At 42.4% G+C, this 27,628-nt stretch overlaps 1 protein-coding gene across 2 annotated transcripts in view; it reads right to left on the minus strand.

The window, feature by feature from the left end:
• RARB (retinoic acid receptor beta) overlaps positions 1-27,628 on the minus strand; it is a 703,788-nt gene that overhangs the window by 150,802 nt on the left and 525,358 nt on the right. The window contains exon 1 of one of the 2 annotated variants that reach the window (XM_081825600.1): positions 16,462-17,200. The exons of the other annotated variant lie outside the window; for it this stretch is intronic. Within the exon in view, the coding sequence (XP_081681726.1) occupies positions 16,462-16,618 (157 nt within the window). The 5' untranslated portion in view covers positions 16,619-17,200. Of the gene's footprint in view, positions 1-16,461; positions 17,201-27,628 lie in introns of those variants that run through there. 2 annotated transcript variants of the gene reach the window in all.

Raw genomic sequence — 27,628 nt, forward strand, 5'->3', positions numbered from 1 at the left:
TTTTTTTTTTTAAGATTTTATTTTTAAGTCCTCTCTACACCCAACGTGGGGCTTGAACTCACACACCCGAGATCAAGAGTCGCATGCTCCACTGAGCCAGCCAGGCACTCCACCCTTCCCATCTTTCTCCTACACTTTAGACTCATGTCTTGATTTGCTGACCCTCCCTTCCATTTTCCTTCCCCAAATAGCTGCCATCCTTACAGAAGGGATTCTTTACAAGCTAACACAAGTAAAGCACTATGTGTCAGCTTCGCCTCCTTATGATCTCTCAACAGTCCCTTCCTTCAAGCCACTCAGGCACTAAGCCAAAGAGCTACTACAGACCTCTCTTCATGGGCTTCCCTGGTCCACCCCCATTCTGTGCACACAGCACCCTCAGAAACAGCTTCTTTGAACACCTCCCGAGGCACTACTCAGTGCTTAAAAGAGTGCCCGGTACACAGGAGGGACTCAGTTCATGATAGTTGAAAACCTAAGTGAGTGAAAGAATAAAATCTGCATAGAAATTCTCATATGTGATATCCTATAAATGATGATGCTGTGGCCAGTTCCGTGGGATCTACCAACAGCACACAGTACCTGGCGGCGGAAGACTCAAGATGTGTCTGCTCTCACATCACCCCACTTCCTCGCTTATGACAAGAGTGTGAGGAAGAGCAGGGATTATTATCATTATCAGTTTATTTTTTATTTTTTTTAAATATTTGATTTATTTGTCAGAGAGAGAGAGCACAAGCAGGGGGAGCGGCAGGCAGAGGGGGAAGCTGACTCCCCGCTGAGCAGGGAGCCCGATGCGGGCCTTGATCCCAGGACCCTGGGATCATGACCTGAGCTGCAGGCAGACGCTTAACCGACTGAGCCACCCAGGCGTCTCATCATTATCAGTTTTTCAATCTCCATTATTCACAGGAGGAAACTGAAGCACAGAAAAGCTACAAGACTTGGTGAAGGTCACACAGGAAATGGCTTGATCTAGAACGGGCTTCCTGAATCCCCATACGGGCTTATTATCAACCAGAAACTAAAGCACTCATTTCTATTCTAAGGCATCTTATTAATTTGCTAATGTCTTAGGACAAGGTCAGCAAACTTCTTCCGTTAAGGGCCAGGTAGTAAATATTTTCAGTCTTGTGGGCCATATGGTCTCTGTCACAGTGAGACAACTCTACCACTGGAGGAAGAAAGCAGCGCTAGACAAGACATAAATGAACAGGCATGGCATGTTCCAATAAAACATTATTTATAAAAACATACTACAAGCCAGATTTGGCTTAGTTTCCTGACCCCTGCTTTAAGATAAAGGAAATTAAAACTATCCCTTCTTATAGTAACTGGACATGTTCCTATAAAATCCATGCTTTTCTTTGCTCCCAGGGTAAAGATAGAGTGTGACAGCCATATGTCACAAAGATGTGGGAAATATTTTAAGGACGCTAACACTATAGTGTATATAGTATTTATATGCACTATGAATGTGTAAGGTCTGCACATTTCCTTCAAAACTAACCTCGGGTACACATTTTTATTAGTTAGGGAGGTCAATATGTCTATCATAAATACATTTTAAAATTCCTTCCTACATATTCTGTCTATTGGGATTATTTATCGTGCCTTGTTCCCTGGCCTAGAGCCAGGCAGAATATGGGAGTTTTAATACCTTTAATCCATTACATGGATTTTTTTAGAGCTCTATAAGACAAAATAAAATGTACTCTCATGGTCATATATGCAATAAACCTAATATTCCACTTAATATTTCATGTCCCATTTTATATTTCAGTTGTGATGGTTTCCAGCTTTCAACGTGCAAAACAACATATTTTTCAGCCATCTTTTTGCTCTGATTTTTTGTTTGTTTGTTTAGAGAGCAGACAAATCATAAACAATAAATCTCACTGTGAACTCTGAGGGGTGACTATTATTGCTCCCCAATATTCTGAGGAAGTATCGAAAGGCTTGTCCACTGACATATGCCATCCAGTTTACTGCGATGTGAACTGGTCATGCTTATTTTTAATCAGACCGTGTTACCTTGCATTAACAAAGAGGTATACATTTATTTTTACAGCTATTTGTATGCTAAAGTGGTCTCCACAGATGGTCTGGTCAATGAACCACACCTCCCGGAATCCATGCCAATGTGTAAGGCCCTTCCTCTAGAATCTGAGCTGCTACTGTGATTTCTGGCTGATCAACAGAATGTGGCAAGAGTAATGTGTGACACATGAGCCTCGATCATAAGAAGCCTTGCAGCTTCCATCTGGGTTTCCGGGAAGTCTTATTCTAGGGGAAGCCACGTACAGAGCTCTGTGACCACCAGGCCATAAGGAAGCCCGTGTCCTAAGAGGAGAACATGTGGAGAGAATGATGCTATGGCAGCCTCCGGCTGTTCCAGCAAATCTCACCTGGGGAGCTGGACACACGTGACAAGTCTTCTTGAACATCAAACCCAAAGGTGAGTCCAGCCCCAGTCACTTCCAGCTGCAGCCACGTGAAAGAGCCCAAGTGAGATGGAACCTCGAAAGCTAATAATAAATTGTGTTTTAAGCCACTAGGTATTGAGTTGGTCTGTTACATAGCAATAACTGAAATAATTTTATAATTATTAAATATTATTTTGGTGGAGCCATAAAGAACCTGTAGAAAGGGCTCACTCCAACTCTTTTAGAATCTGATGGACAATAATTTGACATCTCATGTATCGTACACTTTGCATGCATTCTTGTCAAGTCCAAGAGCAACTGGGATAACTCCATCTAAAAAATTATTAAGAAATTCTGCATGAAAAGGAGTATGATAATTGCTCAGCTCTAAATTCCAAGACAGTAATGATTAAAATATCATAGAATAAGGCTCTTAGGGGCGCCTGGGTGGCTCAGTTGGTTAAGCAACTGCCTTCGGCTCAGGTCATGATCCTGGAGTCCCGGGATCGAGTCCCGCATCGGGCTCCCTGCTCAGCGAGGAGCCTGCTTCTCCCTCTGACCCTCCCCCCTCTCATGTACTCTCTCTCATTCTCGCTCTCTCAAATAAATAAATAAATCTTTAAAAAAAGAAAAAAGAATAAGGTTCTTAAAAAAATTTGTTTAAGTTGACTGTAATGCAATGGGTCCTTTTTTTTTCTCAAATTGCTTATAAACTCATTCATATCCACCTGAGCCCACATGTGAACACCACCTGCCTATCACCTGCACACACCCTCTTTTATTTTGAGATGCAGATGTCTGCTTATAGGGTCACTGCATTTTTATTTGTTCCTTCAGGGAACAGATTGAATTCTTCTCCCCACACTGGACATTGCAGTTCAGAATAATAGCAAAAGACCTGCAGGTAATGGGCTATAATACTCACTTGATACCCACTAAAGGAGGGTTTAGATCACTTGCTTTCCGTTACCTTTCGTGAAACATCTGTTTCATATGAGCCAGTTAAAAGTGCATACATCTGTAAATAATAAGCCTGTGTGTGCACATAATTTAATGAATTAGGACATAAAAAGGAATTGAACAGTAGGGGCACAGCAATTAGAGTAACTGCCCATTTTGTTAAAAATGTATTGTTTCCAGCTTTCACTTGGAAACCCTTTTATTATTCTGTGGGTTCTGAGGCTTCCAACTTTCTTATTTCCCCCTCCCGACAAAGCAAATAGGAGTTTACTTTGCATGGTTGGCAGAAGGATGGCAACCCACATTATGCAAAGCTGGGATGGGAACTTCCAACTGCTTGCTCCTACTTGGGAGACCTGAATTGGGTACCAGAATGTGCCCATGCCTGGGAACTCTCATCTGTATAACTGAGCAATAACAGGGCCTTCCCCAGATGACAGAATTCATTTTGTGCACTTGGCAGATAATATGCACTTAATAAATATTAATGATGATGGTGGTTTTGCATTCTAATGAAAATCAATCACAACTTGAAATCATTCGGGGCCCAGGTCAGGGGGACAAACCTTGTTCAAAAGTTTCTCTTGATTGCTGATTTGGTCTTATTTCTATTTACCTTCTTTACATCATCTCTTGGGATGGACAATAAAAAAGGGAGGTGGAGTGACCACGGCCTGGGCAACAGGAGGATCATCAGAAAATCCATTCCTAGGATATCAAAACAAGTGCCAGAAGTCCAAGAAAACATCCCATACCCATTCAGGCCAGTGTTCTGGCTAACCCATTGATAAGGGCTTGCCATACAGCCAACTCGAACTTCCCAAGTTTTGACAGCTCCCTCCAAGTTTCTTTCAGGTGTTCGGAGTGACCCAAAAACATACAAATAAATCAGAGACCACTTGAGACATTCTGAATTTTAAGTTCGTTATTACTGAACTATTCTCAGCGTCTTTCCTGAGCACCTACTCTGTGCCGGGCACTGGGCTACAAAGCAGAGCACACATACACAAGCAGGAGAAGGAGCCTGTGGGAGAGACAGCATGGCATTTTCTAGAACACACAGTGAGCCCTCCCTAGAGTGTGGCCTGTTCCTCTCTGCCTCCCTGAAATTGAAGATATTTCAGTGGAGTTGAATGTAGCTTGAAAATGTTGGACGATACTGTGTGTCCATTGGAAAGCCAAGAGGGCATGGAGCACAGGAAAGGAATCTGATATGACTGCTACAAGAAAGAGAACTGAAATCCAGGCCACTGGGATTCTGGGAAAATCTTGGTTTAGCTCTGTAAAGTGTTAGTCAGGTAAGTGCTGCTACACGTTTGCCAGGCCCCAAGAAAATCAGTTCCACCCAGAAGGAAAACAAGTTAAACAATGACTGAAATCACCACCCTACTTACTCTGTTTACATCCTCCCGCCAGTCTATTCACCATCTACATAAAGAGATAATTAGAGCTCCTTAATAGCCATAGGAAAGAAGAATGGCTAAAGGGAAAGGGAAATCAAGAGAAGGAACAAATATTGAAAAAATATTAATAGCTGGAGTATGGAGAGCTGCGTTGTTCAATACAGTAGCCACCAGCCACATGCAGCTACTGAAACCTTAATAGATTAAAATGAAATAAAAAATTCAGTTCCTCAAACATATTAGCCACATTTCCAGTGCCATGCAGGGCGAGTGGCTACATAATGGACAACGCAGCATTATAGATCATTTCCATCACTATAGGAAGTTCTATTGGACAGCGCTGATAAATAGTCTACCAAGTGGTGCTGTGCTTGAACATATCCAGACTTAACCATGGTTAATTCAGTACTGACCAGGTAGTAAGTACTATCCTAGGGCTGGAAAACAGAAGGGCACAGGGATCTCAAAAACTTCCCAGGTTAGAAAGGGAACCCAGTCAATAATACAAAACAGAAACACATACACCAATAGGAGGAATGGGTAGAAACACAGAAAACAAACCTGGTAACTTTAATGGTACATATGATGGTGAGTATCCAGGTATTAACTGTAAAATTTTTCAGCTTTTCTGAAAATATTTCAAAAATATTTTCAGAATAAAATATGGGGGAAGAAGTCCATTTACTCAGTACTATACATATCAGGGTCTTCAAATACACTCTTATTTAAGTCTATGGCAAGCTTGCAAGGTAAGTGTCATGGTCCCATTTTACAGATGGGAACAACTGAGGTAACCTGGAGCTCTAGCTCCCACAGCAGAGGCAGTGCATGAAGAATGCCCACCTGCACTGTATCACACAGTGGCCCAGGGGCACAGGACCACGCTGTACCCCCATAACACATGGCAGCATCTTACAGATTTAGATCGACTTCCATTCAGTACCTACTATATGACCTCTAGTAAGTCACCTCATTGCATCCATCTGTCTCTCTTTCCCAACATAGATAATTCAGCAACAATTTCAAACAAGCAAACAAAACTGCAGGTAGAACATGGCATATAAAAATCCAAAACGACCCTGCATTTCAAATCTATTTGAAATCACTGAAATAAGAGCATTCTGGGAGAGACCAATAATCATAATTATTTACGTAAATTTCATTAAGCAGTAATAGTTTTGTTAGGTTTGGGACCCTCTAAAGAAAAGAGATACTTAAAACTGGTGGCAAATCCCAACACGGCAATGTAACTTCATCGTCTCTTAGGACGCTTTCTCCCCCACCCCTTTCTTTAAAGTTTCGGAAGGTGCAATAGGGATGCTTCACTAGGAGGTAGCATCATAGGAATCATTAGTAGCCATCTCCACACGGAATAACACGAGAACCCTTATTCCTCGTCTCTCACCTTCCTGTGATTCTTCCGTAAATACAATACGCATCCTGACCCCGACTCCTGCGAGCCGTGGAGGGATGAGTCCCATGCAGACTTCAGCCACGAACAGGATGGGAAACAAGGACAGAAGAGGATAAAACGGCCTCATGGTTTCTTCCACAATTTAAAAGGCTGTGGCTTCTATTCGGGAAAGAATGTCAGAGGGACTCATGTGAGTTACAGTTCCTTACTTCTCTCTTTTGCACGTTTCCCCCAAACCAACACACGCCCTGGTCCTTTCTCGGCATTATTAGGGCATAAGACATTTCCCAGGAATTCTTCCCGCAGCTGATGGAGAGGACAGACTTAAACTGGCAGTGAGGGACTCCGCCCGGAGGATGGAGAAAAGACCTTCCCAGGGTTTTAGCCCCAGCTCTGCGACTCGCTGGCCCTGTGACTTCAGCCACGCTCCGCACCTCGTCTGAGACACAGCTGCCCCCCCCCCCGCCTGTAAAATGGGGAGACTCGCACCTTCCACCCAGGATTAACTGATGATAACGTACCTACAGTCATTAGAGTAGAATTATTGTAAAAATAGGTCACCAGCCAAAAACCAGCAAACTCACAGCCCACCCCAGTCCTTCAGTTTAGTCTCTGTAGTCAGAAGACAATCATTTCTTTCTTCGAGAAGGCGCGCATGTGATGATTGTTACGGTGGGCTAGGGATGGCTGCACCCGCTTTGTCAGTCCGCATCGGGAGGCGGTTTGTTTTGGACCTGGGCTGTCCCCCGGGACTGCTTCACCCACGGAGTACACCGACACGCTTCCGCTCCCTCCTTCCCGCTCGGAGCCCTGCTGCCATGCTGTGGGAAGCAGCGGCCACGCGCAGCTCGTCCAGTTGACGGCCCCAGCGGAGCTCTCCGCCAACAACCGACGTGCACTGCGAGCCATGGCGGGGAGCCTTCCGGGACCTGTAGCCCGTGCAGCCTCAGCTGACATCCCGTGGAGCAGAAGACCTGCCCAGCTGAGCCCAGTCCATCCGCAGACTAACGAGATCATAAATAGCTAGGCCACTAAGTTTGGGGGCGGCTTGTCACATAGCAAGAAGTCATAGAAACAATCATAAAGAAGAGATTTTTTTTTAAAGCTAATCTAACGAACATTATTTAACAAACACTCCAGAAATATCCACGCGGATTCTTCAGGAAGCAAGATTAGAAGGGATGCACTGACTCCATTGCTCAAGAGAAGTTTAAAATGCCACCGCGTACGGGCGCCTGGGTGGCTCAGTCGTTAAGCGTCAGCCTTCGGCTCAGGTCATGGTCCCAGAGTCCAGGGGTCGAGCCCCGCATCGGGCTCCCTGCTCCGCGGGAGGCCTGCTTCTCCCTCTCCCACTCTCTCGCTGTGTCTCTGTCAAATAAATAAAGTCTTTTTTTTTTTTTTTTAAGATTTTATTTATTTATCTGAGAGAGAGAATGGGAGACAGAGAGCATGAGAGGGGGACGATCAGAGGGAGAAGCAGACTCCCCACTGAGGAGGCAGCCCGATGTGGGACTCGATCCCGGGACTCCAGGATCACGACCTGAGCCGAAGGCAGTTGCCCAACCAACTGAGCCACCCAGGCGCCCCAAAATAAATACAGTCTTAAAAAAGAAAAATGCCCCCATGGTACACCACCTTTAGAAATTACCTATGAGGCCTACATACGGAGAAACCTCTGCCTGCTCCTGTGACAAAAATGTTTCACCCACCTGATCCCTCCCCTGATGCACCAGCTGTGGTTCCAGTGGGTTTTAGTCCTTTCCAGAATCAAAGTCGCATGCAAAGTCCCGGGGAGAGACTTGTGTTTGTGTTATAAGGGGGTGTGTCACAGTGACTCACAAGTACACAATTTCTCCCATACCTTATGAGCCCAGAGAGAGCAGGGACAGGGTAGGAATCACTTGGTGTTGCCCGCAGAACAGAACATACCAGAGTGCCCGGAACATGGCAGACACCCAAGAGGTGTTTGTTGAGCAACAATGCAAGATCTAATCCATCAGCGAGCAATACAATGGACTGTAACCCTGACACATCTTTGGGTGTAGTTGTATTGTGACAATGCTCACCTGTAAAAATCAACCATTTGTACTAAATCTGGGGGTTTGGTAAATGGATGCCACTGACGCAGGGCCAATGCTAAACGGGAAGGACTGGGACCTCGGTTATGAGCCACAGACAGGGGAACCATCTCATTGAGGACAAGAGCTACCAACTGAAACAGTATGCTCTCTATTAGCAAAGACACATGAGCCACAGGTGTCATGCTGGAATCAGAGCAGAAAGAGGTCTGTCTCCTCGGTGGCTTCTGCACGTTTTCTGGGTGAGAAAAGAATCCTCATTTACAGGATCTCTGATCTTTCTGCAAATCCTGCAACGTTGGACCTTATTGTTCCCATTTTCTGTGTCAAGTAAGGCTACTCCCATTACCTCAGACCAGCAGGCAGTGGGAATACAGGTGGAGAGATGCACGGGAGGGTAGTCAATGCGAGTGGGCACGCGGAGGAGAAGCGTTAAAACTCCCAGAGAGTGACAGCTTTTCACAGCCTCTTGGTGAGAAAATCATTATACCTCCTTCTCCAGAGAGCTCTAGAGAGACAGGTGATAGGATAACCTTTGTAAGAAGAGTACATGCAGCTTCTGTCCTCTAGAAGCCCAACACGGGTTTCTGGAAACGCTGGCCCAAGTAGCAGAAAGAGGCCCTGTTCATCTGCATCCTCCAACTTTCTCTGCAAATCCAAACCTGTTCATCCTATCTCTAATTCCTATTGTTCCCTCTGATAAGCAGGGCCCCAGTGAACAATTAAAGCTTTCAATAAATAATCTCTAAGCACATTCATTTGATTGACTGTTATTTGATACAGCAGTTAGTTTCAATGGGGCAGTTAATATTGATCACATAAAGTACTCCAGACAAACATGAAACAGTTCCAGAACTCCATGGATTATTACCCTTTATCTGCCAGTCATCTGGGTTACTTGTAATGGTCACGGAATTTAAAATCAATAATAACAATTAGTGTTCTGTACACCAAAACGGATGAATTATGTGAAATGGGTTTTCATATAAAATCAAAGGTAAGGCAGCCTGCAACATGGAAAAAGGCTCTCTGAATTTGCAGCACACATTTGGCTAGGGACTTTCAGGCAAGTATTCCAAACAGGCAATGAGAGAGAAAGAAAGATATTTAGGAGAAGATGTGGCCATAAAAACGCATGTGAAACCCCTGACAGTCTTCATCCAAAAAGATAAAGCATAAAAGACAAAAAGTGATCAAAACGAGCGCTAACAAACGTAGTAAAATTAATGGGACTGGCAATTTACTTCCTCCGAGATGCGCTTCTAGCTACCTTTCTCGGCTTCTGATTCATAGGCATTAATTGTGATTTTTTTTTTTTTTTGGGTAATAAAATGGCAACAACGGTATTTTACCTCCATGGCACTACTGTAATGTCTGGATAATTAAAATGCAAAGCAACAGAGAGATGTTTCATCATTAAACTGTAACCAGCGCACTATGTGAAATCATCCATTCCAAAGACTTGTTTTTCATCAATTATTTGTTATTTATCTGATGTAAATATAAGGGCTAATTAAAATGTATGCCTTTTTATACAGCTTCTTGTCATTAAAGCCAATGAAAGCATTCTGAGGACCATAATGAAATAATTATGTTTGCCTTTAAGAATTCTCCTCAATAACACATGGCAGTACTGAACTAAATTAAAACATCAGGAACTAAATTTCGCTTGCCTCCATTTCCATTTTAGTTAATTATACCCCCAAGCTTTCCAATAGACCAGACCCTAAAAAAAATCTTTTGAAGCTGAAACAGCCTTCAGATCATCAGCCTTTTTATAATTATGGACTTTGATAACAAGACATAGGTACCGTAGCCCCGAAAGCTTTAATATTTTTTAGAGGAGGCATTTAGTAGATGAGGTCTTCATTTGCTCTGGAAATTAGAGAAAAATTGAGATAAATGTGATCCAAATCTTCTTCTCCCAGTTAAACGGATGTGCTCATCTTATCCGGTCTTGTCTGCGTTACTGCTACCAGAGTATTTTGGAATCAGCTAGTTGGTTTTTCCTGACGTGGTAAAATGCAATCTGTGGCGAGCAGTAATTGATCAATAATAACAAAAACCAACATTTCACTCTGTTTGAGTCAAATTAGGAGAGTCACCCCTTATTCAGTACTTAAACTTGCAAACAACAACAACGACAGAGCAATCTTTAAGAAAAGAGTAGACTCAGGAACCTATGAACTGGAAAAAAATAACATAGGCTCTTTCATTCGAGTTTCTCCCCCAGGCCTCAAATCACAGAAACTTGCGAAGGCAAAAATAATCTGTGTTTAAGACAAAAAAGAAGACGGGAAAGAGGAAAGCTGGGTGCTGTCAGGGCTGGTGGCAAACGAAATGGTTTTAGCAGTGCTGTCATATGATGCGGATGGGGGTGGGAACTTGGTACTTAGAAAAGTAAATAGGAGTACCAGGGATTAACTCTGACAATGTGAATTCCCTCCCATTTTGTTATACGGAGAGCTGGCAGGGCTCATGGGTGATAGGATTTGGTGACTGCTGGATAGACCGGCTCAAGACACATCAGAGGAAAACTGTGGACAGCTGGGAAACAAATAGCTATTCCAGGGCAACATAAAATTGCAATTATATTCTCGGAATCAGCTTTTAGGACAATCACTCCCTTCCACCCAGGGCTCTTTGTTCTGTTTAGAGAAATCTTTTGGGAACAAGGGACACGGTCACCCACTATCACTCCTGTTGAAATTCGCTTTCTTCGTGCCCCCCACCCCCAGCTGGTTCAGTTCATCAGCAGTGGGGGAGGCCTGGAGACTCCTGGAATCCATGTGCCCTGACGAGAGGAAATGCTTGGCCAGGCTGGGTAGCCTGGCTGACGTCAGTTCCTGTTATCCTCGCCTTATCATGCAGGGGACCAAGAGTCTTATCTTACTGAATGGCCCCCCTTGCAACTCCCCACCCTGCAAGTCCAGAGAAAAAGCAAGTCAGCAGTTCCACTGCCTGTTTGAATTCTCATCTAAGAAGCTCTGAAAGCTCAAGATAAATAATATAATACCTGCAGACTCACCCTTACTACTTCCTAGGGGGAGAGAACTTTTGCAACTTTGTTTGTTATTCATTGAAAGGAGTTTAGGGGTGTGGGATGAGGCAGGAATCCCACTTCTTAAAGATGAAGTAAGGAAGCCAGAAAGGAAAAGAGGAGAAATCAGGACAACATATTGACTGATGAGGTTGTGTTATTAGATCTTACAGATGGGGGAAGGTTATCTCATCTCCTATTTAACAAGAGGTACTTAGGACAAGCCACTTACAGACAGGATATTGATAAATCTGGAACCTGAGTTAACTCCGCTCTCCCTTCTCCATCACCACCCATTTCAACTTTTTAAGAAGAAGCTGGCCAAGAACGGATACAGATTTGTTCAGAGTGATTCAGTTTAATAAGTCTACCCCTCCCCCACTCCCAATACACACATGTGTTGGAATCAAAACCACAGTCATCATACTTAAATCCATTTTGCAAGGGATGCTTTCTATTTACAGATCTACAGTTTGCCACAAAAGGAATTCATGTTCGGAAGAATGACCCAGAAGCACAAGGCGATCTTCAGTCATAACGAAAAAATTAAGCTGCGAGCGCTCTAACTATATTGACCATGGAATCCCAACAAAGACTTTCTGTGCCACTCCTGGGTTCAAGGGGCAGCCTCAGAAATGTCGTAATATTGAAATATCTGGCATATTTCCATGATTTATGTGGGAATTGTGGCAGTATATCTGAAAGTGGGTTATTCTAGAAAATCAGAGATGTACAATTGCCCTAACTACCCAATAATTTGAAAGGCAAGATTCTACATTAATATCTTTTGAAAAGGTTTTTAGCCAAGATTTTTCCGATTAACCTTCATCAAAAGCTCCCATTTCCAAAAGAATGTATTTAATTGATAGTTAACTGAATCTACAGTAGAACATTTAAAGTATAAAAATGTCATTTAAAGATAGATTTATTGGCACTTACATGTAACTCAAACTCTACAGAAGATTCTTTTTAAGATGTCCTAAAATGAATACAGCATTTGTTGTTTAATAAGTCCTGTGTGACTTGAAGAGACTCGTGTATTTTGCCTCTTGGTTTCACATCTCCATTTTCCTCCTAGGGAGTAACTTTCTCATTTAAAAATTCCTAGCCTTTTGTAAAAAGAAAAAGGAAAAGAAAAAAAATCTGATTTTAAAGATAAGAAATTCCTTGACAGCAGAATTTACAATCTCTATCATTTCTCATAGTTTATTGATGCTTGTAGAATGTACAAAGGGGAAAATGGTAAGATTTTCTTCCCTTTTCATTCATTTTCATTTCAAGATTTTCATTACATCTCAGGGGCTTAACATGTTGAAGGTAAATTACAAGCATCTGATAGCCAGAAGAACTTTCTTTTACTTTTATGTTTTAAAGAAAAGTTCATGACAAAACTGACTGGTTATATATGGTTGGAGCCAGGCTTCCAGAAATGAGAAGAAAACTTCTGATTCAGGTCAGTTAACCTATCAGAAATGGCCATTCTGGTCATTTATCTAATAAGGTATAAATAAATAAATAAATAAATAAATAAATTTTTAAAAGGCCTATTTCAAAGCAAAGGCTTTGCATGTGGGCTGGCGAATCAACTTCTAACTGGAGCTTCCAGATCAATTCCATAGCCTAAGTTTAAGCGGACAGAGGTCTACCTCTCCTGTTGTATTTTTTGGAATCTACACTGTATGGTGATAAAATTTAAACTCATGTGTTGTTGTTGTTGTTGTTTTCTTCTAGGTTGCACATCAACACTTCCCTACCCAAAGTACCATGTTATCAGCATACTGACAAAATTCTAGTATTTTTTTTTCTACAGGGAAGGAAAACTTTGTGAATCTTCTGCTTGTTTTCAAAGGACCCTAACCTGCACTTGGGGATGTGAGTAAAAGTCCCTTTTCTTTCTTCTTTCTGATGGTATTAGTTACCACTGTCATGTGGCCGAGAAGCAGAAAATTATGTCCTACTTTAGAAAAACAATTGAGCCTTTTCATCGAAATATTTATTCAAAACCCCATTCAATTCATACGGTGGCTGTCAGAATTTATTTAGTCTCTCTTTCAGAGAGTATCTTTGATTTTGCCACTTTGACCCCAATTTATATCTCTCTAGGAGAGGATTTGGATACTGTGTAATACTTAAAATCAGGTCCCAGGGCTTTGAGAAGGGGACTTTTCTTCCTTCCTTAATCACACATCACTGTTTGTTTTTAAAACAGGTTATTTCTCCTCATTAATGGGCAAAATACTATTTCAAGAAGAAAAAAATTTTTTTCCTTTTTTCTTTTGATGGGCTGAGCAAGGAGACGACAGGGAAGAGGGCCAAGAAGTTGTCACACTCATGATTTCACCCAAAGCAACTATATTTAGACCACAAATATTAGGATTTATCCTATGCCCACTGAGCAATTAATGCTGAAAACATCTGGAGCGGCCCTAAAACCAAGATAATCCGGGAGGCATATGAATAGAAACTTTGTGACTATGATACCTTCCAGGGGCAGTCTTAAATAGTATTATTTATACCACATTCCCTTATAGCCCGCTAATCCTAACTTCGAATTTTTATTAACAGGCAATTCACAGGCCCTACTCCAACCCGTAGCTGGTTGGCATGTCATTTTTCTGTTGTTAAAATTAAAAAAGAAAATAAAAAGAATATTCTAACACCTTTCAAAGATGGCTTCTGGTGTATTTTACATTCAAAAGAAAATAAAAAGAATATTCTAACACCTTTCAAAGACGGCTTCTGGTGTAATTACTACACACACACACACACACACACACACCGTAAAAAATAGAATCTCAAAGCAGAAAATACTTTTGGTCGGAATTTAGGACTATTTTTTTTCCCCTTGCCCACTGTTTCCTCTGTGTTAAGAGCGCAAACAGATCTGCTTCTCATCAAAACAGTCATTAAGTAAAATGGAAAAGGTTGTGGTTTTTATGTTCTTATTTATCCAAATGAAGCCCTAATATGCTTTTATTTCAAAAGTCCTAACTACCCATGCCACCCTGAACCAAACGCCATGTGGCAGACATTTGTTAGAATTTTTATTTATGCTTAAAAACTTAATCTCTTGAACAACTAAACTGACCGTCATAAAGGGGTTTATGGAGGATAAAGCAACTCTGCAGGAGCATACGCAATTTTTACAATTTATTCATTTAGCCTATAGCTGGGGGTGTGGGATTTAGAACACTTGTGAAATTGACCACAATAAGCACTAATTGCCCTGCTTACAAAAATAAGACACTGGAATTTCTGAAATCCCTTTGTCAAATGCCTTTATTTACTTTTTCTAATGCAAGTTTCTTTGATTAGCTGAACTTTGCTGTTATCAACACTTCTTGCTTATCGGCTGGCCCTAGGCGAATGACACATTCACCACTCGCTCTCCCTAGATAAGGCAAATCCCTTGTTTAACTTGTTCAAGAACAAACAAAGCTTTTCCCCCTACTCCTACAACTTAATAGGCATGTTTGGAGGGTTAATTACAAAAGGGAGAATGTCTACTTGTAAAGGCTCTATTAGGTCTAATAGCTTTCCGCCAAGGGTCCTGAACATTTGCTTTTTCGTTCGTTAAAAATATGTTTCATAGAACTTTCTCTTATAAGAAAAAGTTCTGCAGAGCCCCCAGTTCCCTGAGATTCCAAGTGAAACTGTTCACACTCTTTTAACTGCTACAGACCAGACAGGTCTAAAAGATCTGTTGGTGGGTTGTAAAATTATCTTGTAACACTCAGCTTCTTTGAATTCTCCAGAAAGAAAACAGGCATTAGGAAAGAAAAGGCATTTGGGGAGCAGCTGAAGATGAAGACGGCTTCTGACAACCCTATATTCTTTTTGCCCTGGTTATGGCTCTACGAAATACTAAGTAAGACAGCCAGACTGCTGGCATCAAATGGTTATTGATTTTTCAGCTACAAACCTGTTGATTTCCTGGCCCAAGAAGCAAGTCTTTATTGCTAAGACAAAGTTTCAGAGAGAGCAGTTTAAATCTAGTAACTGTCCCCTCTCTCCCTTTTCGTCTCCCTCTTTCCATAAGCCACCATGTTATTAGGAAAACTCAATTTCTTCCAGTTAAACTTTGACCTCTTTGAAAACAAAGATTTAAAATGTCATTTTCAGGCTAATGCTCCAATGAATTGTCAAATAAAGTACTAAAAACATTTTGATAGATAGCTGAGCCATTTATCTAAATCACTGTCAGGGCAGCGATGCATCCTGCAGGCTCCCACCACAGCCACCCGAAGGTGGGATTTTCTGGGACTTCTGGTCGTTTCTCAAGCCTGCAGCCACACTACTGTTGACCAGATGCGTGCCTCGGCATTGTGTCAGCATCAGATAACCAAATAGTCAATATTTTTTTTAATAAACTGGGCTACTCCACTTATATTTCCTTTCCTTTAACTGATGTCCAGGTTCTGGGATGAATTGCAAGATATGGAAATAATGGATGGCTCAGCCCAAGGGGTGTTCACTGCCAGTAGTTTTCTAGCAAAACAGCAACTTCTTAGAGCAACAAAGTGACTCGGAAAGGTGGCAGCAGGGTCAATGCTAAGAAATATTGCCTTTCCTTAGCAAGGAAAACATTGGAAGCAGCAGTTTTAACTGGTGGTTTATGAACTTCAGGAGAAACAGCCACCCTAATTAGGCTAAATTCCTTGCAAGGACGATGTCGTATTTTAATTACTTTGGACTGTGGAAACACACAAGGGGGGAATATATACAACTAGCAGCTAATCCCAAGAACAGCAAAGTTAAATTCCCCACCGCATACATCTTAGTAAAAACTGCACAATGTGTCAAACTGCCTTATTTGAAGAATGTTTCAAAGTCCTGTGGTCACACTCTACTTTTTTTCCCCCCCTCCATGCATATTTTTAAAACTGTTTTCAAGAGACTGTAAGGTTGGTAAGGAGAGGAGTGGGGGTCGGGAGGGGTTGTTTGGGAAGAAAACATCTAAGAGGAAATTTTCAGCAGAGGGAATCAATATGCACGCCAGCATATCACACCCTTTCAGCATTAAATCATTAAATCCTTTGTCTTGCTACCAGTGCAGTTTGTTTCCAATGTCTTTATTGCATGCAAGAGAGACAATTCATTTTTTTTTTTCTTGGTAGAAGAAGGGAAAAAATAAACCTACATTGAGCAGTGTGCCGATGCTGCCATTCGGTTTGGGTCAATCCACTGAAGCATGCTTTGAGAGCTTTCTCCTGGAGCATGCAGGAAGACGGACTCGCAGTGTAGAAATCCAGGATTTGCCCAGGACTCACTGACAGAACATCCATACAGTCAAACATGATCTCCCCTGCACCGAATGTCTGCAAAAGTGCTTATCCTCTAGGTGTGGAGGCAAATGGCATAGAAAAGTCCACCCAACTCCATCAAACTCTGCCCCTTTTTTGGCACGTAGGCTGTTGGTCTTTTTCCCAGCCCCGAATCATGAATTATGACAGACAAGCCAGCTAAAAGCCTGTAATTGATCCAAATGATCATTTACCATTTTCCAGGCTTGCTCGGCCAATCCAGCCGGGGCGGGGGTTCCCAGAAAGATCCCAAGTTCTCCTTCCAAGCAAATGCCTGCAAAAAGCCTTCCGAATGCGGTCCGGATCCTACCCCGACGGTGCCCAGACAAACCCTGCCCGGCTCGCTCGCGTCCTCGGCATCCCAGTCCTCAAACAGCTCGCATGGGGGAATTCTGGTCCCCCCTTTGGCAAAGAATAGACCCTCCTGCCTCTGAACAGCTCACTTCCTACTACTTCTGTCACACAGAATGAAAGATTGAATTGCCTAATATATGCGAGTGAACTTTCGGTGAACCCTTCCCGGGCTGCTAACCTTCAAATGACCCAACGAGTCTGACATCACCAACTCCCAGGATTCTCACAGAGCTTAAAAACTCCCAGCAGCCCTGCAAAAGCAGACAGCCAGAGAGGCAGGCAGCGGGCGAGTGCGCACGCCGCCTCTTTCTTTCCCATTTCTCACCTGAAAAACAATGCAAGAAGTGCTTTTAAAACGGGCAGGGGAGGAGCCAGGACACCGCTCCCGGCTCGCGTTGAGCCGCCAACTTCGCTCCCTTTCCGCCTTTTTTTATTCGCGGCGGCTTAGCTTGGAAGCGCGAGTCTCCCCCCCCCCCGCCGGCTCGCCGCCTGCCCACCCCCGCGCCCCCAGCCCACCCTGTAAATTCCTCTGTGCGCCCGCCTGTCTGTTAAATTCCTTGTAACTTATGTATTTTTCCACTCCCGAAAAAGCACAGGCAAGCCCTGAACTGTAGAGCAGAGGAGAGCTACTCCTCGGGGAAGCCTTGGGTTGAGAAACTTTCCATTTGATAACTCTCCCCCACCCCCCCGCCACCATCCCTCTTGCAAAGCACTGGCCGAAGGGATTGATTGCATTTGCTCTGGAGTAAAAAAATGCAGCTTTCTGGATTCATTTACTTTTTAAACATTCTCTCAGGTCTGTATGCAACAGTCAAGAATTAGTGACTCCTGCCCCCAAGCACACACACAGAATCACACAGTGTACAGGATGTGATTTCAGGTCCTGATGGGAGAAAACAGCGTGGTCAAGAGTGGATGTGGGACTCAAGCTGAAATAGATTAAATTCCAGTTCTACTTCTTACCAGCTGTGTGATCTGGGATGAGTATTTAACCTCTCTGAGCCTCAGCGTTCTCATCCGTAGAATGGGGATATATTACTACCCACTTCAGTGGGTTGCTGTGAGCACCCCTCCCTCCCCGCAAAGTGCTTATATGGCGCTCAGTATGTATCCTGCAACAAGTACTGTCTCATTTCATCCTCTTATTTTTCACCGAGGGAAACAAGCCCTGGGAGGGGAGGCTGAGACCTGTCTGAGGCCTCAAAGCTCCGAACAATGACTAGCACCCAACTCCCTGGGATCCCAGTCCACTGAAAATTACTTTGCTGTTCCCACAGCCTTGCACCCCGAATAGCCTGTTGGTGACCTTTGTCATCTCATGCACACACACACACACCACCACCACCACATAATTAAACACATATTTTGGGAAAACTGGTTAAGTGTGAAGGTTTTATATTTCCAAGGGCCTGTTTACACCAATATTAGTCCCTGCCCAATCTCGGTTATTTATTAGAATAATTTTAAGAGAAAGAGACTCTTTTTTATACTTCCCATATTGACCCAACCTAGAGGAAGGAGAAACCTTTTAGCCTGTCCTAAAACACAGAGCAGGACAGATGCAAAATTTACAAATAAACTCAGGCAGAGAGCTTTCAAAGGGAGAGCCAATACACGTTGCAGCCACTTTGCGCAACTTGCTTCAACAAAGTACATCGAAGAAAGGAAACTGTGGAGGAATGAAAACACCCAACCTCCTCTAATACCTCTCCAGTCTTTACTTGCAATTCTCCCACAAAACAGGGCAGGCAAGCGGGTGGGCATGAGGGACAGTTTCCTTACCCCTTGCGGGGAAGAGCGCTGCCCCAGTCTCCTTTCTGTGGATAGTGCTGGAATGTTCATTGGCATCCAGGCCTTTTAGAAGCCTGTCAGGGGGCACCCCGCCCCATGCTGAACGGCTGCTGTCTCCAGGAGTTGCTAAGTGGCACTCATGGTGTAACATGAAAAGTATGCATCATACACACTTACCAAGTCAAAGACCCTTTTATGAAGGTACATTAAAACAATTTTCAGCCCAGCAAGCTCAGTTCTTGCTATTGAAAAGTCCAGGGCGATGGAGGGGTGAGATTTTGCTGAAACTATGTTTGTTATTCTCTTTCTCTCTCTTTTTCAAGTGGCCATCATTTCGTAGCAGAGGTTTATAAAGAAACCCTTTAACTACAAAGACAACACACATCTTCAGCAAGGAGCACAGAGGAATTTACAAAACATTTAACACACTGTCATTAAGATAGTTGTAAAGATACACAAAGCACCACATTATGTACCAACCTCTGCGTGCGTGCACTTACAGCTCCAAATGCTTGCTTAAGAGTCCCTTGGAAACTGGACTCATCCTGTATGCGATAATGGAGGTGACTGAAAAGGTGTCTGAGAAAACCTGAAGAAGCAGCTACATTTTGAAGCACAGCAGGAAGCATTAAGAGAGGAGAAACATGGCTCCCGGGCCAGGTGTGTGTATTCAGGTATCTGCTCCCCCAGCGGAGGGCATGCCACTGCCTGCCCCAGCATCTTTCCAAAGGGTAGGGTGCTCTGGTCACAAGGAGATGAAGATGGGGATGGTGTCTCCCAAATTCTGTTTACTCTCATTTCTTTTTTTTTTTTTTTTTAAGATTTTCTTTATTTATTTGACAGAGACACAGTGAGAGAGGGAACACAAGCAGGGGGAATGGGAGAGGGAGAAGCAGGCTTCCCACGGAGCAGGGAGCCCGATGCGGGGCTCGATCCCAGGACGCTGGGATCATGACCTGAGCCGAAGGCAGACGCTTAACGACTGAGTAGGCACCCCTACTCTCAATTCTAAAGCTAGAGGATCAGCCTCATCTAGGAAGGGAAAAGACTGCTCCCTAATTTCTACCCTCAATATTATGTCATGGCACAAAAACAATCATAAAGTGTGCGGGGCGGGTGGGGTGGGGGTAGGGTTAAGAGATTGGGTGTTTTCTTTCTTTGCACGAGTGAGAAAATTTTAAATTTATAATCACCTTGGGGTTCTCTTAACTGTAGAGGAATAAACTTGGGCTTTTGAATGCTCATCTTTTATTTCAGTCCGTGTGAATAGAATATTATGGGTTTCTTATAGTGCAACAACACTCACTAATCTATTCATCATTTCTCATCATGAGTTAATTATGCTGATGGCAACTATTAGAGCTATTATTTAATCCAAGTATTAATTTATAAAGCAGCCCCCAAATTTAGCCACATGTTTCTTATCATGTCTTCATCAGGAAATCTAATTCTTATACTTCTGGAAAACCAGTCTTCCTGCAAATTCTTCATCTTAAGTAAAATTTAGGAAGGATATACAAATAAGCCACTTCTTTAAATAACATATCCATGTACGATAAAGATTAATGAGTAGGTAGAAGGTAAAAAATGGCCTAGTTAATTTGGGGATAAATGAAGTTTAAATTATTAACGCCTCTTTTAAACATTAATCCAACAGTTGGAAGAAACCTTTCCCAAATATTCTCTTGGTACGGCATAAAATAACATTCTGATGTGTGTCCTCTCTTCTGTTTTGTGTTTGATCAATGATAAAAGAAACTCTACTAAAAGTATTTCCAACCACAAACAAAAAAGCAAAAGTTTGAGACCAAAATCCACTTTGTTTCAGAGTAACCATATATTTGTCAGTGTGACACAGCACATTTGAAACCCATAATCATAAAACAAAAATTTATAGCCAAGGTTCAGGGTCTACATCTGTTTCTCTGGTTTTCGTATAGCAATTACCCACTGGACAATCCAGAAAGAAACACCATGAATCATGCTCTGCAAACATGTTTGAACTGGAGAGTTTTATGTAGGAAGAGCAGGCATCTCTCTGTGTACCAGTACTGAAGCCAGCCGTGTTCAAAATTGGTCAAATGCCTTGTGATGTCTAAATAAAAAGATTCTCACAGGCGCAGACATATCCACCCAAGTGCAGGCAGACATGGGGGTGCGGTGGAGGGAGGTAGACACGTATCATTTGAAAAGACACACCTGCCTCTTCCATGTTTTTTGGGTTTGCTTTGTTTTTATTTATTTGTTCGTTTTGTAACCGTTAATCTCATATAAACTCCTCTTGCCACAGTTTTGCCAGAAAAATAGATGGCTAGCCCTGAGTGATGTGTACGTTTCGGCCGGGAAGCCAAGGCAGGGATGGGCTGCCAGCATAAGGTGAGTGTTGAGGCTGTTCCTGGGGCTTCCATGCTACCAGGCAGAGCGGCTTGCTGTGCTGCTGGCTGGGAGAAGTTCTAACACTCATCAACACATGGAAACTGCTTCTGGCCCTTCCATCTGAACACCTCCTAACGTACCAGGACTGTTGACGGCCACGGATCTTATAGCAGAAGACACCAAAGCACTCTGCAAACAGGAATTCGCAGAGTGTATCTACGCATCCGTGTAGAGACTGGGTCTTCTCAGAATCCCAAGGAACATCTGTTCTTCCTCAAAAATGTTTCTCCATCTTGAGCGTTGGCCACTGTGTCCTTCTTTCATTTGGTTTCTTTCTCCCCAGCTTCCTGTTTTTTTCCAGTTTCCTTGATGAAGTCTTCCCACCCGGGTACTTACAAACACCATTCCCCAAGACAAGGGGCACACTTCTCCCTTTCTACCCTTGATTTGTTTTCTCTAGCACTTCTCTGTTTTTGCTGTGCATGACTCATGACTCATAAAGACATCTCTTCAAGTCCAACAGTTTCTGTTGGTCCCAACTTGAAGCTTAAAGACTTGCCCTCCTGAATGCCTCACTATGGAATCCCTCAGTTTGGGAGAAACCTATCTTTGTTTTTTTTTTTCCCTCTCATTTTGATTTTTTTTTTTAAGTAATATACATTCTGCAACAACATGGATGGATCTTGAGAGTATAATGCTAAGTGAAATAAGACAGTCAGAGAAAGACAAATACCATATGATTTCACTCATACATGGAATCTAAGAAACAAAACAAATGAACAAAGGGAAAGAAAAAAAAGAGACAAACCAAAAAAAAAAAATAGACTCTTAATTATAGAGAACAAACAGATGGTTACCAGAGGGGGAGGGGGATAGAGGGATGGGGGAAATAGGTGATGGGGATTAAGAGTACACATATCTTGATGAGCACTGAGTAATATATGGAATCCTGAATCACTATATTGTACACCTGAAACTAATATAACACTGTATGTTAGCTACACTGGAAATAAAAAATTTAAAAAAAAAGTAGTACACCTTCATAAAAACTCATAGTCTGATACAAAGTAAAAAGTTGCTGGCCATATATTTGTATGTCTTTTCAGGGGGTTGTTGCTTTTGCACAAACATGATAAAAACACATACTGTTCTGTAACATTTTTCTATTTAGCAATATTTCTTGAAATCCCTTCATAATAAATAGTGCATGTAGAACTCTCACTAAAAAAAACAAAAACAAGAGACATCTGGGTGGCTCTGTGGGTTGAGTGTCGGAATTAAAATGTTAACAGATTTCAGCTCAGGTCATGATCTCAGGGTCCTGGGATTGAGCCCCGACTTGTGCTCCATTCTCAGTGGGGAGTCTGCTTGAGGATTCTCTCCCTTTGCCTCCCCCTACGTTTGCATGCACATGCGCACTCGCTCTCTCTCTCAAATAAATAAATCTAAAAAAAAAATAAAATAAAAAACCCCAAAAAAAGAAGCTGAACAGTATCTCTTTATATTAATGAACTGTAATTCATTTGGCCAATGCTCACCTATTGAGCAGTTAACTTGTTTCCAGGTTTTCAGTGTTTAAGAAGCCCTGTGGGTATGTGTACCAAAATATTGCTGGGTAAAATTCTAGTAGCAGCATTGCCCTATCAAAGACGATGGGCATGATCACACAAATTTGTACTCCAAAATGGTTGTGTTAATAAATACTCCCCTTTTAGGGGTGCCTGAGTGGCTCAGTCGTTAAGTGTCTGCCTTCGGCTCAGGTCATGATCTCAGGGTGCTGGGATCGAGCCCCGCATCGGGCTCCCTGCTCGGCGGGAAGCCTGCCTCTCCCTCTCCCACTCCCCCTGCTTGTGTTCCCTCTCTTGCTGTGTCTCTCTCTGTCAAATAAATAAAATCTTTAAAAATAAATAAATAAATAAATAAAAATAAATAAATACTCCCCTTTTGTTCTAAAATAGGGGAGTAAAAAAGTAAACTTTTTTCTGTTTAGGATCAGAGGAAATATATTAGGTTTTGTAGGCTATAGAGTTTCTGTTGCAACAGCTCAGTACTGCCGTCATAGTATAAAGGAACCATATATGTATATGGGTGTGTTCAATAAAACTTTATTTACAAACACCGGCAGTGGACTGGCGTGAACCCATGGGCTGTAGTTTGTCCACTTCTGTTTGAAACCATTTCTTAACAATTCCACTGAATTTTTTTTTAAAGATTTTATTTATTTGAGAGAGAAAGAGAGAGAGCATGAAGGGGGGAGGGTCAGAGGGAGAAGCAGACTCCCCGCCGAGCAGGGAGCCCGATGCGGGACTCGATCCGGGGACTCCAGGATCACGACCTGAGCCGAAGGCAGTCGCTTAACCAACTGAGCCACCCAGGCGCCCTTCACTGAATTTTATATTGCCAGGCGCCCTTCACTGAATTTTATATTGCTTTGTTTCTCTGTCTTTAAAACCCAGTTCTACTCATTGGGGTTCTGTTACCATTTTAATCTTCCCTCTCCTTTAAAAGCTTTACCCAGTTCCAACTTGTATAGGACGTGAAGAATGATATGGCTCTTTTATTATATTACTTCATCCAGAATCCTCTCTTCTTCTCTCTTGGCTCATTATTTCCCACTTTCCTACTTCACCCTCTTCACGTCCTTAAGAAGGGGTGCAGGATTGCATATCCCCTTCAGATGAGCCCAGATGCCTCTGTACTTTCTTTCCTCCACCACCAAACCCTGCTTTAAAGTCCATTATTTCCACCAACCCCTTCTCCCCCCTAATATATGATGGCAGTATTGAGGAGATGGAAAATATAACAATGACTCCTGAGAGTAAATGCCATTGGCACCACCACGCTACAACTTGCCCATGATGTCCCTGTATTATTCTGCCTGAATTACTTTTTCTGTCTCATCTCAATACATCTTCCAATGAGCTAAGAGTAGATGTGCTGCCTCGTTGGCAGAGGGCTTAAAAGAACAGTGAGACTCTTTTCCCTGATGGAAAGAAGCATAAAGGATTCTGAGAGTGCTTTGTAATTATTTCACGTTAATATTATTAATAAAGGAGAATGTCTATAACTGGATGCCGACCTTAATACTTAATTCAGCGCTTCATTTTTTTGAGATCAAATGTATGAAGAGAGGCTATTAGTTGGCTCTTAAACTGTACTGTTTAAATTAATTAAAATTCAGTACAACTAAGAACTTTGTTCCTCAGTCACACTAGCCACATTTCAAGGGCTCAAAAGCTTCATGTGGCTAGTGGCTACCATGTTCATGGGACAGCACAGATATAGAGCATTTTCACCATCACAGAAAGTTCAATTGGGCCACAGTGCTCTGAAAGCTCAGCGTAGTGATCAGAGAGATGCATGGTGGGTGGCACCATAGAATCTGGACACCCACTGACTGCATGAGAACCTACCATTTTCCTCTTACAAGCTATGTGGCCCTGGGCCTGTGATAATTAATATCACAATTACAGGTGAGGGAATTAAGGCATGTAGAGGTTAGGTAATTTGCCCAGGACAATTGTATCACCAATTGTGATATTAATGATAAATACATTAAAAGGTTGTGGTAAAGATTAAATGAGGTAATACAAGTAAGAAGCATGGACAACATTGCCTGAGATATAATAAATATTTAAAAAGTGTTAGTGGAATGTCTGCAAGACGAAAATGAAGTAGGGGACACGTAGCGCTAACACTGTTGCTACCAGGCACAGAGACTATTCTGTCAGGGAAGTCAATTTTCAATCAGGATGCACATTTCAGCGTCTGGTGTCCAGGAAGATGCAATTAGGACAAGTTCCCCAAGAGATTGTGCTGTATATGTCTGGTTAAGTAGCACTACATTGAAGCATTTTTATATATTTGTATAAAAGAGAATGGTTTCTTTTATTTTACAAATCAGACACTGAGTCAGAATGGCAATGAATTCTTTTACAAGCCCCACCCTGTTCTCTCCTGTGGGGGGCAGGACATATATCACATGACTTGCTGTTTTCTGCAGAAATGGTATTCAGCCTCAGGAGCACCAAGGCCAATTATGGTTAATTAAGTGACAAGGATTGTGTAAGACAGAAGACTTGCATTATTTATCTATCTTATCTTTCCATCCATCCATCCATCCATCCATCCATCCCATTCTCCTACTCATTCATCTACTTCACCTATCTGCCCACTCATCCATTTACCCATCTAACAATCCATCTGCCTTCCTAGTTATCTACCCAACTACTTGTCCATCAATCCATCTACTCATCCATCTACCCATCTACCCATTCTCTGACCCATCATCTACCCATGATCTAACGATCAAAAGTGATGAAGAAAGTATGGCTTTTCAAACAGGCAACATATAGAGTAGAAAGAGGGGCAAAAGTAAAGCTTCTCAGATTATGCATATGCATTTCTCTAGACTCCTTGAAAAGGATTTCCTGATGAGATGTGCTGGCAGAAATAAGGTCAAAGGCACAGGCCACTGGAGATTTTAGTCAAACAAGTTTTATAAATCAGGTTGTGGCTGGGGAGCCCCTCTGATCTAACACACAGCTCTCTAAGAGCATTTTAGGATTTGAAATGCTAATGAAGCTGAGTTCTATTAGCAACACAAAAGTTTTTGACTCTGAGGGAAAGCTAAAGGCTCAAAAGGAATTTCCATCGGATTCTACAGGGAAAGGGAATGTAAAAAGTAGCAAATACATCAGAGAGGCCATTGGAGAGGGACTGGAGTTTAAATTCATCCTGGTGTCTGACAGAGAAAAAAGCAAATAAAAAAGCCCAATGTGATTTAATGGAAATTGGGGGTAACATAAAGTCAAGTAGAAATCTGTGTGAAATTTCTGTTGGGGAAACAATGATATGTATATATGTACCTTACACACACACACACACACACAGTATGAATACATTATAAATATTTTTGATGAAAAAATAAAATTCTCTCTCCTCCTTTCAAATTGCAGAGTATAAAGCCACCTTCTGAACATCTACCTCAACCAAGGGCTTTGAAAACTTGTGTTTGAGAGGATACCATGGTGTCTTCCTAAATTAATTTTTGACATTTTGTCATTGTTTTCTTTTTTGTTTTGAGTTAGAGATGCTTGAAAAGAGATTAGCAAAGATTTTTCAGAAGCAATACTTCTGAAATTTAAGGTAACGCGTGTAAGCAGGGGAGGGCAAGCAAAGGAAAAAATAGACAGAAATATGAAATATCTCCTCTCTCTGTTCCAGGAAATGCAATGATAAAAGTCAAGATCACTGCAGTGATTCCCAAAGCACTGCAATTCTAGGGCTTCATACCTAGGGCTACCTAATGAAAATTTCTCAAGGTCTGGTAAAGTAATCGGCATTTTGATCAAGGTCCTTAGGTACTTAACCTGCACGCTAAAGTGTCAGACTTCTGCGATGATGGGACATTCCATTTGGTGAATGCCAACAAACAGGAAACCCTGCAGAGGATTAGGTGTTAAGAAAGACTGCGAGGACTGGAAATGGGCAGAGCTCTGACTTTGGGTAATCTTATCATCTTTCTGAGCCATACTTCGTCTTCTCATATATGAAGATAATGTCTACTTCCAATGATAATGTCTAGTTTAAAGGAAGCTAAGGTTGAAGAATGAAGTGAAACAGTGTATGAGGAAAATTCTAAATGTCTAAAGTATTATGGAACATTAGGCATTACTATTCACACAGTAGGTGAAAATGGACAAAAAAACATTTTCCACTCTTCAACAAACTGTGGAAAACTGCTAACTCCAGCCTCCCATCTAATTCGGAACCCCCTTTAAGAATCCACAGATTCTTAGCTGAGCACATGGCTACACAGAGAGAGGCCACATTGCCCAGCATCCTTTCCAGCTAGGTGTGGCTCTCACGTGACCATGTTCTCAGCAACAAAATGTGATCAGAAGTGCTGGGCCCTAGTTCCGTGTCACTTCCTTAAAAAGTAAACTTCCTACCTCCCACTTGCTATTTCCCCCCTTCCGTGCCAACTGGAAAGCCATGAGACCCTGTGTAGCCCATACAGATGAAGACAGCAGTGCAGGGGAAGGCAAAGCCATAAGATGCAAGAAACTGGAGACCCTGACCGCCCATTGCCGCGCTACCCACAGGGATTACTTGTCTCTAGACAGTTACACGAGAGAAAAAATAAACTTCTATCATATTTATGCTGTCATAGTTTTGGGTATCTTTTATTTATTTATTTATTTATTTTATTTATTTTATTTGACAGAGAGAGAGATAGCGAGAGCAGGAACACAAGCAGGGGGAGTGGGAGAGGGAGAAGCAGGCTTCCCGCGGAGCAGGGAGCCCGATGTGGGACTCGATCCCAGAACTCCGGGATCATGACCTGAGCCGAAGGCAGACGCTTAACGACTGAGCCACCCAGGCACCCAGTTTTGGGTATCTTTTAAAATCAAGTTTAGTCTAGAGGGCGCCTGAGTGGCTCAGTTGGTTAAGCGACTGCCTTCGGCTCAGGTCATGATC

Source organism: Leptonychotes weddellii, chromosome 1, assembly GCF_054177405.1.
Source record: "Leptonychotes weddellii isolate Sample4059 chromosome 1, ASM5417740v2, whole genome shotgun sequence".
NCBI lineage: Eukaryota > Metazoa > Chordata > Mammalia > Carnivora > Phocidae > Leptonychotes > Leptonychotes weddellii.